This window comes from Pelodiscus sinensis, chromosome 29 (genome assembly GCF_049634645.1).
Source record: "Pelodiscus sinensis isolate JC-2024 chromosome 29, ASM4963464v1, whole genome shotgun sequence".
Classification (NCBI taxonomy): Eukaryota; Metazoa; Chordata; order Testudines; family Trionychidae; genus Pelodiscus; species Pelodiscus sinensis.
This window is the reverse complement of record NC_134739.1, coordinates 11934260-11952030: the sequence shown is the minus strand read 5'-3', so window position 1 is coordinate 11952030 and position 17771 is coordinate 11934260. Positions and strand designations below refer to the sequence as shown.

At 43.6% G+C, this 17771-nt stretch overlaps 1 protein-coding gene across 3 annotated transcripts in view; it reads right to left on the bottom strand.

Moving 5' to 3' along the window:
* FBXL20 (F-box and leucine rich repeat protein 20) overlaps window positions 1-17771 on the bottom strand; it is an 85976-nt gene that overhangs the window by 55434 nt on the left and 12771 nt on the right. Inside the window, exon 2 of one of the 3 annotated variants that reach the window (XM_075911392.1) lies at window positions 4287-4358. The exons of the other annotated variants lie outside the window; for them this stretch is intronic. Within the exon in view, the coding sequence (XP_075767507.1) occupies window positions 4287-4358 (72 nt within the window). The remainder of the gene's footprint in view (window positions 1-4286; window positions 4359-17771) is intronic. 3 annotated transcript variants of the gene reach the window in all.

Below are 17771 nucleotides of genomic sequence, written 5' to 3'. Positions count from 1 at the left end.
TTTGTGGGTTGATAAGGAGGGATTAATTATAAACTGTTTTGGGAAAATAAGGGTTGTTGGGTGCTGTAGGATGAAACTTACTGTATGAAGGAGCATCTGATCACATACAGTGCTAACAGTAGGATCAACCGGAATGTCCAATCAAAAAGCACTGCTGACCAGACTGTTAAAAGTTTAGTTGGCATGGGTCTGGCAGTCACCCTACTTCACACTTTGCACAGATTCCCCAGAAGCAGTGACATGTCTGTCAGCTCCTAAGTGGAGGGACGACCAGGGGTTTTGCGTGCTGTCCCAACCCCAAGTGCTGTCTCCACACCTCCCATTGGCTGAGAATTGCAGTCAATGGGAACTGCAGGGGCAGTGCCTGTGGGCAGAGGCAGTGAGCACACACCTCAAATAACCATTCACATTCCTAGAGCCAGGTTTAACTGGTAAACATCACCCTTAGTGGATGATCCTTACAGGTTACAGGCCCAACCTGGCCAGAGCAGTATGCTGCGGGTAGGGGCACTCTAGCCTGGCTGGAGGGGCCCTCCTGCCCGCCCCCCTTTAGCCAGTTAGCCAACTAAATATAATGTTTAACCAGTTAACAGATTAACCCAGATTTTACACCCCATGACTAGTAGCCGATGGACATGTCACCACTTCCAAGGAACCCCCCGACGGTAAATGCCACCCAGAGCCTGCATCCCAAACCTTTCCACAGTCCTGAACCCCCTCCCACACCAAAATCCCTCCCAGACCTCGCATCCTGCTATCCCTCCCACATCCCTGTCCCAGCCTGGAGTCACCGCCTGTACTCCGAACAACTTAGCTCCATTCTCCCAGCCCAGACCCTCCCTATTAAACCCCAACCTCTATCCCAACCTGGTGAAAATGAGCAAGTGAGTGAAGAGAGGATGGAGTGCGCAGCAGTGGGGCCTCAGATATGGAGTGGGGCCAGGCCAGGACCTTAGGGGAAGGGCGAGGCAACGGCATTTGGTTTTGTGTGATTAGAAAGTTGGCACCCCTGGCTAACAGAGACCTTGAATCCATGGCACTGTGCTGTGAAGATGCATCAAAGCACAGGCATTTCCATGCAAGGAGAAAAATGGAACATTACACCAAACAATCTTGGGACACTAGTTCTGGGGACAGAGGACAAGAATAATTAGAAAGAAAAGTAACAGGGCACTCAGGGAGCCACAACGTACAGGCAATGGCAACTGAGGAAGAGGGTGTGCTGCCTCTTGTTTCCTTGACAAAAAATGAGGAAAAAAGGAAGGAGAACAGATAAAGGAGGAGTATTAACTGCTGCCCAGGAGCCTAACTAAAAGGACTTGCACAATTACAGTGAAAGGATAAAGGAACAATTTTTGCAAGCTTTGAAGAAAATCACCCCTTTGTTCCCCCACACAATCGTGACCACAACTATGGCTTGAAGTTCCTCTCCACTGTCACTTAAGCAAGGGTTTGTACATGCGTACATACACACACGCGCGCTAAAGATTATTCAATCACATAGCAGTCCACTAATTTACAGAAAGGGCTCTCTGATCAGCTGATTAAGGTTTAAAACCACCTCACCAGCTGAATGAAAAACAAACTACCTGGGCTTCAGTGTTCTAGTTACCAACAAGACTTATAAAGAAGGCAGGAGGGCAGAATCTCATGTGTTCCCAGGGATGAGCTACATGTATTTAAAGGCTTAGCACTTCCTTACATTGAAAAGGGCACTTGAACCTGGGGGAGGGGCAATACGTATCATGAATACAGTACACACATCACTGATGTGTACAGCCCTGTTATTCTGTATTCTTGTGTCAAGCATTTAAGTTTCCCATACCTATTATACAGTGATGCTGTGGCAAATTTCCAACTGACAATGAAAAGGTCTCTCACACCGACAAACAAACAAGTCTAAAAACGAGTTACATTCATTAAGAAGGTTTCTAACCTTTCTCCATAGGCAAGAACAGTTGTGTATGTGTAAGTTACATTCCACAAATGCAAAGCCTAGCAAGATTAATAAGCAGTGAAGTTACACTCTAAAAAGATTCTTATCCGCTGATTAAGTGGGCTTCGCTAAACCAATCTGTCTATATAGATGCAAAGCAAATAAACCCAGCATTAACACACCACCAGGTAGGTCACTCTCCTATTGACAGAGGATCAGATTAAGAGTTAAAAAAGGATAGTAAAAATCTCCCACGTTTTAATATTGGCTACATCTATTTTTCTGAAATACAAAAGGCAAAGGAAAGACTTCTGAATGTTAAAAGTGCTACAGTGGAGCAGAAAAACTCCAAGCCATCCTTACACATACCATACTTTACCACAATAAACCACCACGTTGCATATATGTGGGCTCTTATATAAGTATCCACATGCAGATAGAAGTAATGAAGGTGGGGGTCTATAAGCCCTGGTCTACAAACGGAGCATCCACACTACTGAGACTATTATTTTGAAATAAATGGCTGGTTATTTCAAAATCTGAACTCGAGCTTTCCTCGGGGAATAAGCTTATTTTGAAAGTTATTTCTGGAGTTATTATTCCAAATTTAGTTATTTTGAAATAATTTCCTAGTGTAGACATGCCCTAAATGAAAGCCCTCAGAATATGGGTTTCTTTTCATATATAAGTAACACATGTTCTGCTATCCCAAGCACACATCAGAACTGCTCTTTGGAAATAAGGGTAAAATTTTCAATAGCTCTTCCTGATTTATAAGCCCAAGTTCTGTTTTTCCTACCAGTAATATTACCGGATGCCTTTGCAGGTAACAAGTGTGGCTCATGGGTTTGTCAAGCTGACGATTACCAGACTGTTGAAGTAGCATTGTCAACATTCTGGGAGCTGAGATGCCTACAACAAACCCCATTTGCTCAGTAAGGAAATGAGATTCTAGATAAGTCCTATTGGCAGAGTCGGACAGTGGTACAGGGCCTATTTATGGAAAAGCAGAAGAGGATGTGATTTTTTTAGGCAGCCTCAGAGGTGCATATGTGTATCTGACCTCTCTCCCCATAATGGCCTGTGCCAGGATTGTATGTTTGAACCAAGATCTCCACACTCTGTTGGGGTGGGGAAAGAGAAGCCAGATACCAGTAGAACAGCAGTTAGAAAGGTTCATGCTCAAAGAAATTATCCGGGACACACAAAGTCCTGAAATAGAGATGACACCTAGAAGTGGTCAAGAGAACTTCCCCTTCGTCCCCACTTCTCAAGCCAATCCAAACATGGCTATTAAGTTACAACGGGTTCTTCTGGATTCTGACAACCAGAGTTACCCATGCATTGCACTAATTACCTCAAGTCACTAGTTAAGGTTAGACTCCCAGGCTACTTGGAAACCAGTCACTGTAGAATGCAGCTGCCAGCTTTGAGTTTTCCACAGGCAGTATATTATACCTGACCACTTGCTTCAATACATCCCAGGGTACTGACCCAAATTATAAAGCCCTTTCCATTGTTTGGGTCCTGACTACTACAGAAACTGTCCTTCACCTTGTGCAATACTGAGGAAGTTGCAAAAGGTTTATGGTAACAGCTTGTACAGTTAAGGCAAGGGTTTGGGGACAGGACAGTCTCAGTGAATGGCCCTCATTCTGCTCTGAGTTTGGTGACACTCAGGATATAGCGCAGGTCCCACCTCTTTCAAATGGGTATGCATAAGGGGAGAACAAGACCAGCAAGAAATAACCTTTAATGTTTTGGCAGTGTATCAATGATAAACCAAACAGAAGAATTTAAATTCCTCAGAGTAAAAGATCCTTGCCTATCTGCTCCATGTGCAACTGAGACAGAAAGGAAGAAAAAGAGCGAAGAAAGAAACAATAAACTGTAAATCTGTAGAGCCCTTTAGGAATACAAAATTTGTATCTGCTTCCACAAAAACGAGTCATGGATATCCACATTGATACCCACGGATGCAGATGCACGTGGAGATCAAGTGGATAACCACAAATTTGCAGTTTCCAGCTATAAAATTGGTATCTGCATCCACATCCATATCCACAAAAATGAGCTGCAGATATCTGCATCCACATTTGTGAATGCAGATACTGGCAGATATCCGCAGATTTCCAGGGCTCTATAAATCTATAGTCTTCCATATTTATCAGTCTGCTTTCCAAGTAAAGATTGTGCTTACATGCACAGACCCTGAAAAAGACTAGTTTTACTGGGGAGTGAGGACTCGGCAGCAAGTCTGCACCAAGAATACACCTAACGTCTGAAATGTTAGAAGTTAACCAAGACTTCAAATCTTTTGACTTTATTTCCAAAAGTAATTTTTAATGACCTTGGTTTTGCTTTTCTTAACATCCCTCCAACACCAGACGTTTTTCTGTTGAGTGGGTTTTCTTGCCAGAAACTATAAGAAAACAAACGCATTTATTGTGTGTTAATTTTGCTGCTCATATCAAATGTAAAATTTGTCCCAAACCTCTGCCCCACAAAGCAGGAAATCCACCCACCATGTAAAACCCCGGATAATGGAGCAGGACAAAGACCAAGAATGAATGGATAGAAGGGGAGTATGGAATTTACACACACACCTCTACATGAAAGCAAACCATGGCACAGTAATGCAGCCTCTCCCCAAGGACTATTCCAGTTTATCTGTTAAAAGTTCCTGCCTCGTCCAGCTGCCTCTCTACTACACATGTCGCCACCAAAACAGCCCCTTTCGGAGACACTCCTGATGCACTCAGGAACCTCTACAACAGAGGTGGGGAATCATTTTCAGGTCGGGAGGCACTGACCCACAGAAGTTGGGGGCCACACACAAGTAAGCAGCAACACCCGCCAAACAAAACAAACAAAAACCAAAACCCAACCCTCACTGACCTGGACCCAAGTGAGAAGGAGAAAGAAAAAAACTCTCATAGTTGTGGCCCCCAACTGAGAAGCAGGAAGAAGACAGACTCTCCCCCCCACAAGCTGCAGCCCCGGGAAGGGGGAAGGTGCTAAGGGTCAGGACTCGCCCCTAGGTCTGGATTACCTCCTCTGGGGGGACAGGGCTAGTAGATTTTTGCAGTAGTGGGCTGGAGTGGGGGGTCTGGGTAGGAGGTGGGGTGCAGGAGCAGGCTGGGGGTGAGGGTGCGGGGTCTGGGTGGGAGGGGACAGGGGATGGAGCGCTTACCTGGCTTTCCAGGGGAGTGAGGGTGTCACAGGTAGCTCTGTGTGCTGCAGGGAAGTAGTTCTTCTTGATTGCGATTCCCGGACAATGGGAGGGACAGGAGCCTGCAGAGAATGCTTCCCTGCAGCACACAGAGTCTCTTCCTCCCCGTGCCAGGCAGAGCCCTGTGGGCCGGATCTGGATGCTGGCTTGTCTTGATCGGGCCCATGAGGCTTGGAGTCTCCTCCTGCCCCCTCAGTGGGCAGCCAACACTGGCGCTCCAGCCATGGCACCCCTTCGTGGCTGGAGTGCCAGTACCAGCTCACACTACTGGGGAGGAAAAGGGAGCCCCAAACTGTAGCAAGGCAAGCCGCAGGCTCGATCTGGCCCACAGCCACCAGCTATGGATTCCCTGCCCCTACTCTATAGTATCACAGCTCTCGTAGTTCACCACTGAAGCCCTGTGTAAGCTATCCAGTGTGGGCGGGCTCTGTAGAGGTCTTCCACATTTGGATGACTATAACCCAAAGAGTAGAGCTTCACGGCAATCAGTGTTTCAATGTCACAAGCCAAAGGAGTAGAAATCTCTCCTGAAGACACGAGGTAACACACTGCACACACCATGGAAATGGAGCGAAATCCCTGTTCATGGCGAGGGAAAACGTGTGGTGTTTTGGTAAGATATATGCATCGAGTAAAATAAGCAGAAAAGGGTAAGAGAGAGAAGAGTAAGGCTGTCCTGTTTTAATAATGTTATTCTCTTATTAGCCTTTCAGGACAACACCTACTTATATTTTGAAATGATTCCTTTGTTACCAAGGCCAGGATGTGGACAACATGCCAACGTCACAATACCTAAAGGAGTTGGTCATTAGTAGGTTAGAATGGCTTGTGTTTCCCATAAATATATTTCAGCTCATGTGCCAAAGCTGGAAAATTGGCAGAACCTGTGGAATTTTCCAGGGCATATGTCAGCTAGAAGTTTTACATTTCACACACAGGCATTGAACTGCTCTGGAAAGATTTCCCGAGCTATTGTGCTCATGCAGTTCAGCAGTATTTCTACATGGAATTACCTCCCTTATTAGAGAGACAGGAAGGAAAAGGGAGAACACACAGGATTCATTTAATTGGAACTATGCGTTAGGTAGTATGACTTTGTAACCCCAAAGAAATCATACAGCTGCTGGATTTTATCCTAAAATCAACTTTTAACAATGTATTAAGGTATTAATTGGGCTACAAGCTACATTTATTTCCAAATAAGAGGAAAAATGCTAAACCCATTTGACTCATGGCTAGAATAATCTTTTTTCCAGTGTTTTGATGAGGGTGCTCATATGCATACAGGGTTCGCATTTTCATAAGAACACTGTTAGATTAATGCCACAGGTGACAGCTGTAAGGAAAAGATCTTGCAGGCTCAATCACCTGACATAAGTTACAAGATGCCCCTTTAATTTACAAAGTTTTCTTTGTACACATAGTTAATGAGAAAGAAGCCCAAACACAACAATTTTGTATTGGTTATAGACTGATGCCTGTACAGAGATTTCTGTCATTATGTACCCATTTAAGAATACAATAATACTTCTCTCCAGAATATAAAACCACCACTGTGACCCAAACCACGCAGAAATCTAACTGAATGGACTCTATGTCCATGGGAAAAAGTATCTGAAAGACTCAAATAAGTACAAATCTTACAGCCTAGCTCAAACGGGGGCGGAGGGGGCTTCTTTTATACTGATTCACTCAGCAGAAAGGAAAAATGGTCAGTTTTCTAAATTGTCTAGTTCATTTTGTCCCTTTTTGTCCTCCAGTGAACACTATGCTACAACCACCCCTTCTAGTTCTTCATATTAGTTTTTGCAAACTGACAATGTATCTTGTCTGACACTATTGTAACTTTTAAGAAGTCATACCTATGTAATCACCTTTTAATGATACTGAAGATGCTACTTGTGCATTTGGTATTCTAGCCATTCATTAGAGGGCACAGTGATTACAACCGGGCAATGGCGTCTAAAGTGGCAAAGGTGTCTGCATAAAGTGGAAAAATGCACTGTCAACACTGTAGATGAACTAGGCCTACTTGTGCGTAAGTGACCCTGAGTATGTTTTTAGAATGATGAATATTTTTGCATATGCAATAGTTGTGTATGTACTATGTACATGTGCAAAAAAGGGATATTTGAATAGAATAAATGTAAAGTTGTACAAATGAAACAATTTTTAGAGTACAGTATGTGTACTACATAAAGAAGTTACAATACACACTAGAGTATTACCTCATCATACTATTGCAGCAGTTATTTCAGGGCTCTTCCGACAGTGCTTACACGATCAGAGACAAAGGCTCAAAAAGTGTGGGTGCAATGAGACTGCGGGTTCTGCAACTTCAGTCTGACACACTAGAGCGTGGGTGAATATATTTAGTTTGGTGCCAGGCTGTGCCTCCCACCAAGCCTTACTTCAGCATATAATATTTTGCCTTTAAGTGAGATTTCCGCTTGCTGAACATACTGGAAAGTTTGCTGTTAAAATCAAAATATACAACTGGAGAAAACATCTCTCTCTCTTTATTCATCTCTCTCAGGGATCCACATGCTGATTTGCCCATGTGACGCTGGGGAGTACAAAATTTACTTTAATGAGAAGGACACTTAGAATTTAGTTAATGCAGAATTTAAGAAAACAGTTAACGTCTAGTCCTCTCTGTTGCAAAGAAATAGTTTATGAATATAAACCAGTGCAGTGTTGTCTCCCTGAATCAGCTAACAGTCTGAAACAAGGAATATTAACTGCCTAGGACTCCAATTTTAACCAGGCTCTGTGCTGCAAAAGCCTTCCTGGGCTGGTAAAATCTTAAGATTTTTTTTGTAAATGTCACCTCTGGCACAGCAGAGGACTGTGCATGGGGAAAACAGGAGGCAGCTGAACCTAAGAAGAAAAACTAAACATCCTTGTTAAGTTCTCAGATTTATATTCTGCTATTTTTATTAAAAATATCTTAAAAATGAGTTGTCATTTTAAGACCTATTCTTTTTACAAAAACTATTTGGGAACATTAAAGTAATAGGGAATTTGTTGTATAGCTTACTTTATCAACCTTGAAAACTTAAAGCAAATTTCTGAATATTGGCCTCACCCTCTAGTCTATGACACATGACTACAGTGACGTACTAAAATCTTTCCTTTTAAAAGAAATTCTGCTGCTTCCAAAAGGCAAGTAGTTAATGCACTATGGATAGTACAGCAATCAGATTCTCTTCTCTCCTACATGCAAGAAAACGACAGCTAGCATCTAAGCTGTCAAATTCAGGATGTTACCAGAGGGAGAAACTGAAACCCTATGTTGTCTCTACTTTATCAAAAATTGCAATTTTTATACAAACAATTTCAAGGTTAAATTTATATTCCCTCTCACCAGAAGTTTAAGGAGACATATAGCAAATACCACCACATACAAGGAAGAGGCATCCATATCGTGTACCAACATCAAAGGGCGGAATTGCCTTTTGACAGACATCAGTTAATGGCTACACGTTCGTGGTCAAAAATCTTATTTTTCTCAAATAAAATGGGCATTAAATGCTAGTTACAATGGTAGCTGTTCATGGGGTTAAACACCAAGTACTGTAGTTAGAAGTATGGATAGTTGGGTGTGTGTATTATCAAGGTCAGGAATGTTTACTGCGCTGCTGACAAAGTCAGCTGGTTCTCAGCAGAGATTGCATCTGGCTTTAGCGTCAATGAGGGTTTTGTTGGTTTGTTTTTTAAATCAAATCACAGAGAACTTTAAGAGAAACGATGCCAAACCCAACAATCAAAAACCGTTAGCCTAGATGTGGACCCTAAACCCAAAAACTGTTCTTCTAAAGCATGAATTCAAGCACTCCCGCAAAAAAAGAGATGCAGTTTATCTGGAGTTTTCCAAGCTAACAGCTGACAGACACAAGTTCCTCCTCTAGCCTATGTTGTCACGTTGAGACCTGTGGTTATTCATCTTAATGTTCATCCAACTGAGAGACAATACGGTGGATGCCTGCCAAATCCCAGTCCTTTGACAATAACTCCACTATGTGCGCATGTGTGTGAGACAGAAACTAAAACAGACCAACAGAAGCTAGACTAAAATGCAATGCTATTCCAACTGCAAACACTCAAGTGTTCAGTCAAGTGTGGGCTGGCATCTACAGAGAAATAGGCAGTTGGCAAAAATGAAAAAGGAAATTTTAGCTCTCAGGGTTTAACAATAAGGGAGAGCGGGAGAGTAAGAGCAGCATCTAAACAGATGGCCTGACATGATAAGGTGACTTCAGATATTTCCATCAACGTGTAATTGTTCATTTTGAAACTAGTTTCCCATAGGGATGTTAAATTTAGATTAATCGGCTAATCGAATAGTCGATGTATTCGATAAGGGCGCCTCAGTCTTTCAAGTGTAGCAACAGCCCCAGGGGAAAGCGCTGCGAATTCCCCTGCTGGCCTCCTGCTCCCCACGACGTTTCAAAGCGGCAACGCCGCATGGAGCCTGGGGTCAGTCTTGGGCTCCAAGTGGCACTGCCGCTTTGAAGCACCCCTCTGCTTCCCACCCCCCGCTGCCTCTTTCTGATAGAGGCAGCGGAAGGGGGGGGGGGAGCAGCTAGTTGACTAGTATGTTAACTATCCGATAAGCATTTGCCTATCAGATAGTCAGCTAGTGTTCACATCCCTAGTTTCCCAGTTACATTTCAGATTAGGGATGTTAAATGGAGTTTAACCAGTGAATCAACTTGAAGAATTTCCATCGATGAGTCAATTAGTTGATAAAAGGGGGAACGTAATCCCCCCCCTTATCTGTCCCGGGAACTAACCCCGCTGCGGCTCTGCCTTTTAAATGTATTAAGAGCCACCAGGCTCTTAATCCATTTAAAAGGCTGAAGCGCAGCAGGGGGGACTGGGCACAAGCAGGGAATCAGCTGTCCTAGCTCATGCCTGGTCCCCTAGCTGCGCTTGTGCTTTTAAAATATATTAAGAGCCGTTCTTAACCCATTTAAGCTGCTCTGGTGGCTCTTAATATATTTTAAAAGCACACACGCAACAGGGGGACTGGGAGCGAGCTGGGAATCAGCTGATTCCTGGCTCACACCCAGTCCCCTGCTACACCTCTGCCTCTCCTGCCCCGCTCCCCTCCCACGCCGAGATGTGCTGAGGGGGAACCGGCTTTTAAGCCAACTCTCCCCAGCACCAGCTCCTGGTCACCCCCACTTTGCTGCCTCTCTTTCACAGAGGCAGCAAGGGGGAACGGAAGTGACTAGTCAAGTCACTAGTCAACTACCCAGTAAGAATATGCTTATCAGATAGTTGATTAGCGGCTTACATCTCTATTTTAGATGTCTAGACATGTGCTAGAGTAAGACAGTATGATTTATTAACAAGATAGAAATTAAAATAGAATAACAGAACTGGAAGAGACCTCGAGAGGTCATCCAGACCATTTCTTTGCCTTCATGGCAGGACCAAGCACTGTCTAGACCATCCCTGACAGGTGTCTGTCTAACCTACTCTTAAATATCTGCAGTGATGGCGATTCCACAACCTCCCTAGGCAATTTGGGAGATGAAATATAAATTCTCAGTTCAATTTAAAAATATTGTAGCTCTCAAATTCATTTTCTGAAAATGCAGTAAACAGAATACCAAAATTCTATTCAAGCCACATGACCAACTAAAAGAGAAAAAAACCTTCTCTGTGGATTATTTTGACACTTCTATATGATTTTTTTTTAATCTTGCAAGTTGTTAGCCTAGAATGCGAACTAAAATCAGAAATATTGAAACTACAGTCAATAAAAGCGGCGAGGAGTCCTGTGGCACCTTATAGACTAACCAAAGTGTTGGAGCATAAGCTTTCGTGGGCAAAGACCCACTTCGTCAGATGCATGAGTAGACTAACATGGCTACCCCTTTGTAGTCGATAAGTTTAGTATTGTTGTTGCCAATTCCCATTCCTATCTGAAATACTCCAGGGGCGGGGAACCTAAGACCCAGGGCTGCCTGGATCTGGCCCCTCTGGCTCAGGGTTCCCGCGCTTCAGCATCAGGGAGCCTGAGCTGGTGCTCCATCCCCCGCCGTGGGGCTGGAGCACACAAAATCTACTGGCCCGGGCTGCCTGCACTCTGGTGTGCAAGGGGAACGAACGTAGGGAGTGTCTTTCTCCTTCTCAGTCAGGGGCCACGTCAGTGAGGGTTTGTTTTCTCTTTTGTTTTTGGATTTGTTTGGTTTTTGCTTCACACTTGTGTGCAACCCCAGACAGATTATTCTGTTTGTCAGCGGCGCATGGCCCAAAAAAGGTTCCCCGCCCCTTGTCTAGTCTGTCATAACATTATTGCCAAACAACAGAATTAGAATATAGATTAACAATAGTCTGTTTACAAGCACTAGATCTGGTAGGCCAAATGTGAATGTTTTGCCAAGGCTATAAAACAAAAGGAATATTATACTTTTTTGCTTTTATTTTATAGCTATTTCTGTGTAAACAGTCAATGAGTACAGTTTTCAATTCTAAAACACAAAACAGAGATCCTATGAGTCGCTCCTTGGCTATACAACAGCTGGCTCACATCCAAAATCTAGCATTAAATGGGACCCATAAATTCTAGAAAGTTACCTTTAATTTTTAGGGCCCTTGTGGAATAAATGAATAATTCTGGTACATGTTGCGAGAGAGTGAATGAACTATAGCTCACACGGAATACAACCAAGATGAAAAGGGGAGGGATAGTTTAGAAAGCTGAATACAGTAATACATGTCAACCTCCTTAATCCAGGTGCCTGTGATCCAGGAACATCGTGGTTCGGGCCCCCTGCATGGCTGGAGTGCGAGCACCCACTCCCTGCTGCAGATGCAGGGACCCTGAGCCTCATGGGATGGATCCAAGCAAGCTGCAGGCCAGTTCTGGACCGCAGGCTTTGTCTGGCAGGGGGAGGAGGAAGCGGTTCTGCATGCTGCCACTGCCCCTCCCCTCCGGCTGAGGGAACAGCAACGCAGCTAAGTGCTTGTCAGGTGGCTTTTCCCCCGCCTCTCCCATTTGCTACAAATAATGGTCAACAGGAATGGCAGGGGGTGTGGAGCTACTGAGAGCGAGGTGCCAGGTAAGTACCCCATTGCCATCCCCCTCACGCGCAGATTCCCCAATCCTTCCCCATTCACACACCCTCCCTCCCAGACCCCACGCCTCCACCCAGTGGCAGTGTAAACACAGCGCACTATGGATTTAGCTTCTGACATGTTATACATGTAGGCTACGTCTACACTGGCCCCTTTTCCGAAAGGGGCATGCTAATTTTAAACTTCAGAATAGGGAAATCCGCGGGGGATTTAAATATCCCCCGGGGGATTTAAATATCCCCCGCGGGATTTGAATAAAGATGTCCGCCGCTTTTTTCCGGCTTGTAGATAAGCCGGAAAAAAGAGTCTAGACTGGCCCGATCCTCCGGAATAAAGCCCTATTCCGGAGGATCTCTTATTCCTACTTCAAAGTACTTCAAAGTACTGCCTGGCTTCTAATACACTTTAAATGCAGAGTCACAGCAGGGGTAGGTCCTGGACCCATCGAAAGCCAGGACTGAGTCAGGCTGCTGGCCAGCCTGCTAAAAAATTTACTGGCCGGGGGGGGGGGGCGGGGGCAATGCATGTGGTCTATAGCATTAACCCGTAAGTTTTTGCTTAGCAGTTAATCAACTACTCTATTACATCCCTATACAAAATCCACCTTAATATCTTTATTCCAACGTTCTTTCTTCACAGCACTCACGGTAACTGGCGCTTCTATTTAACGGGCACATAACTGTGCTAGGGACAGTAGATGTCATTTAGTTCAATAACCGTGTAACCGCACCAAATATTATTGGTTACACAATTACTCAGTGGCCTCAGGGACGGGGTTGGCAGCCAGTGTGCTCCCAGCCCCACTCCTGAGGAGCCCCCTGCTATCCCACACTGTTGCCTCTGATACAGAGGCAGCAGAGCAGGGCGGCAGCAGCCTCTGTCCATGGGATCCCGCCTCCCCCATGCTGCTGCCTCTCTATCAGAGGCAGCAGTGCGGGGGGTGGGGAGGGAAGCGGCTCTGAAGGAGCTGATACACGAGGGGAGCTGGCTGAAAGTGTACCAGCTCCTGCCTACCCCCATCACCCTCCGCATTGCTGCCTTTCTATCAGAGACAGCAGTGGGACCAGGTGGCGGGGAAGTCAGCTCCGCAGGATCCAGTGCTCAGGGAGATACAGAGACAGCATGGGGGGGAGGGGGAGATGTAGTCATTTGGTTTAACCAATAAGCCCAGGCTTACTGGCTAATCATTTAAATGACTATATGCTAACATCCCTAAACTGTGCTGTCCCGTTTGCTGAAAGTTATTCTGGTAAGGGAAGCCAGATTTGACTCTTTGGGACTCTCTGAACAAGACATTGTTGTGAATGCTAATTTATAAAATAAACACAAGCAGTTCAGACTGGGTGAGCTTTTCATCTATGTTTTCCAGTTACCCAGGGACTTCTTTTTTCCACCCAGTTTAATCTGCATAAAATCTCTGTGGAAAATGATGGTCTACTGAATAAAGCAGCTGCTCTGCCGAGCTCTGGCATGAGCAGTCTAACTGTTTTGGCATCCTCTCTAAGCGTGTGTGTCATTAGGACCAGGGAATAGGAATCTGACTGTCAGCTACATAGAGAACTATCCTCATTCCACACTCCCCATGCTCACAGGCTCTTTAGATGCAGGTTACGTCTACTATGCAGCTGAACAGTTCAATTCACAGGAGGGTCAGACTAATCTGTAGTAGCTCTGCTTGAGCTAGTATGGAAAATGTAACAGTGTGGATACTGTGGCACGGACAGCAATTAGAGCTAGGCGCCCAGGCTTGGGATCAGGTGTCTAGCCCTTGCTACCATCCCTGCTGCAACACCCCATTGCTGTTTTCAGTGCTCTAGTTCAAGCAGAACTAGTGTACATGCCTAGTCAGACTGGGAGTCGCACCTCCCACCTGCAGCGGACATCCCCTCAGAAAGCAGCCTGGCTTAGAAGCAGGCCATAAAATGCCAAATCCAAAGTTGGCATTTCATACAATGAAGTCATATGAAACAGACCCTAGCCCTTGAGGCTTCTCATAACCTTATTATTCCTAAAAATAGCTTAATATGCAATTTACTCAACATGCAAGTGACAGGTTGATGAGGAAAAGTGATTTGACCGTCTATTCGGAAAGACTGATTTCCCTACAAAGATCATTGGTGATTAAAAGGATCAGAGAAAGATGCTTCATCCATGCCTGTATAGCCAGCCTGGAGTTAGTGATTTACCAAGTAAGTTAGAAAGAGGCTTCTTGGTCAAATTTGTAAGGGCTTGTCAACCCTACAGATTATGTTGGTAAAATATATGTCAATCAGGAGTGCAAATAAGGGCATGTCTTCACTACCAGCTGGATCAATGGGCAGCAATTGATCCAGTGGCAGTTGATTTATTGTGTCTAGTATAGACGTGATAAATCGACCACTAAGCACTCTCTCATTGACTCTGGTATACTACCAAAACAAGGAGAGTAGGCAGAGTCAGAAAGAGAGCATCAGATGTCGACTTACCGCAGTAAGCAGACCTAAGAACATCAACTTCAGCTATGTTATTCACCTAGCAGTAGTATAGATAAAGCCTAAGATACCTTCGTGTGACATGTTACTTCAACCTAAGGGCTGGTGTGGACAATGCTATGTTGGAAGGAGAGCTCCTGCCAACACAGCTACCACCTCCAAATAGGTGATTTTATAATGCTAACAGAAAAGCTTTCTACCATTGATAGAGTGTCTCGTCATAATAAGATGTGCTACAGCAGCACAGTGGGGTAGCTATATGGCTATAGCACTTTTAGTGTAGACTAGCCCTAAGAGATAACAATGCCAAAAGCATTTGATTCCCTAAAGGGGGAAATAAATGCATTGTAAAGAACTTGCATATGTATCTGGGGGCGGGGGAAGCCAAATTTTTAACATGCCAGAATTCAAGATCATATCACTGTATTTAGAAAGCTGTTAATCCAAATTGTGGTATGCACTTGCCTGGTTTCAGAGAGGGAACGTGTTAGCCTGTTTCAGCAAAAACAACAAGGAGTCCTGTGGCACGTTAAAGATTAACACATTTTATTGGGGCACAAGCTTTCGTGGGCTGGACTCCTCATTCTTTTTGCACTTGATGGGGAAAGAGAGGGTGTCTAGGGTGCTAGAAAGACCCTTATGATTAAATTTAAATAAAATATATTGTGCCAACACCATAGCTGGGCAGTTCCAGATGAAACAGCACTATTTATTAGAAAAAGTTGATAAGATACCCAATTGATCCCTTTATATGTGTGTTGCCAATTTAAATGTTCCCCCTCAACACACACTGTGGTTCCTAGCCCACCTTCCACAAGCAAAACATTCTATCAGATATACCGGCAATCTCAATGCAGCCATTTTAAGGCCGAGGTTATGAGAAAACACTGATGTTGAGTATTCTGATAGTCTTTAGTGATCCAGATTGTTTGCAGTTGATTCAAAGCTGGGGAAAAGGCATATCTGAACAATTTCCGGAGGACAGCCCTGGGAGAATACAGGTTGGAGTCCAAAGCAGCTTGTTGTCAGAAACCAGAGAAGCAGAAGCTTATAGCTTATCAACTTTGTCTTTATCAGAAGTTGTATCTGGTACTAAATGAAAATACTTAATTCAAAGTTCTCCATGCACAAAGATAACTAGCATATCCAAATGCCACAGAGGTCAAAAACCAACTAGCATATTTTTCAGTACATTTTGGAGAAACATCGAGTACAGAAAATAACTCTTACACCCCTTCATTAAGGCCATTTTGGAGACACTTAACTAGCTCTTCATTAATTTTAAAAAACTCACAAGAGTGGTCACTACTTATGTGGGCAGTTACCTATTAATGTCTATTTCATTTTAAATGAAACCACTTATTTCTCACACAACACACACTCCTTTCAGCATTTTTACACACACACTGAAGAAGCCATAAATATAATATTCACAGATTTCCTTTTTATTCTTTCCTTCTCAGCTGATCAGACTTCCTGATCCTGACTTCACAGTCACAGGGAAAGCCCTGTCCAATACATTATGGATCATCCACTTCCATAGTGTTTGAGCCTACTATGTGTATTCCTATTACCATTTGTTTTTTCAAAACAATTGCAATAACATTCCAATGGCTCTCCATTAAATTCTGTATAATCAGATATTAAAACATATCTAAGAGAAAAGGTCCAGCATTTTCAGGCCAAAATGTCACCTGTCAAAGTTATTTGACTTTGGTAGGTCTCCAAGTTGTATACTACATAATGCATACAATTCAAACAATGATCCCTTTTGAGAAGGGCAAAACCCTATGGAATCTACTGCCATAAGGCCTAGTGCTTTATACTCTGCTAACAGAGAACCAGAAGAGGATCACAAATTCTCACTAATCCCATGACCCAAGATATGCTGATGTTGCTATTACTGGTGCATTTGATAGGAAGTAAAAGAAGTGTGGTGATATGGTCCCCTTATAATTAACATAGTTTACATGGGGTGCCAGGAGGAGACAGGCCTGGCAAGTTAGCCAAGTCTCTCAAATGTGGGCATTTGAAAGTGTACTTCCAACTGAAAGATCAACAGGTTAAGGTAAAAACACACAAGTGACCCAGCCACATGCAGATTTATGACACAGTGTATTACTACAATTAAATGCACCATACCACTTTCATATGGCAAAAACATATATCAAGATCACTTACATAATGGGGTTAAATTAGTTTGAACAAATTAAGTAGCATGATAATCCAGCAGGGGAAAGGAAAACAAATTACCTGATAGGTCTTAGGCCTCAATTGAATACTGTAAGCATAATCCAAAACAAAATGAGCCCAGCATACAACGGAAGCCTGTTTCAGTAATAAGCAAGAAAAATGACCATTTACTTATGTGTCAAAGGCCCTAAACAGGAGAAGTAATATGCAACCACCAGGGAGAGGTCATTGCTGAATCTAAAAAGATGGTCAGTGAATAATCATGTAACATGACACTTGTAGTACATGCCTGTGCTTCACTTTACCTTTATCCAAGTAAAGGCCTTAATTCCAAACACACGGTTCCTCTTCCCGCATTCTTTCTCACCCCCTCACACCCCTACCAAAACAAAATTTAAAATAAAAAGCACACTAAATTTTCCAGAACAGAAAATCTATTCTGGAATATTATCAATATCAACATCCACTATTTTTTTAAAACAGTGAACACATCTGTGCTGCAGTCAGAACAATTCTGGGAACCCCTGCATATACACGCTTACTGCTCAGCTGCCCGTATTTGTCCCCAAAAACATCATTTGCTAGTGTCTGCACTTTAGTTGTCAGCAGTCTGCAAGTATTTATTTTATTTAAAATATTTTCACCCCGCCTCTCTATTTAAAATATTCGAGGTGGCTTACAAAATTTTAAAACCACAATATATAAAAATGGAAATAAAAGACTGCAAAGCGAGGGCATAAAACCTACTAAGATACACTGAGAAGAAGGGCACGTGCGCGCACACACCCACACCCAGAAGCACCAGTATAAGCACAGGTTAAAAGAGCGGCTTTAGCCTGGCGTTGAA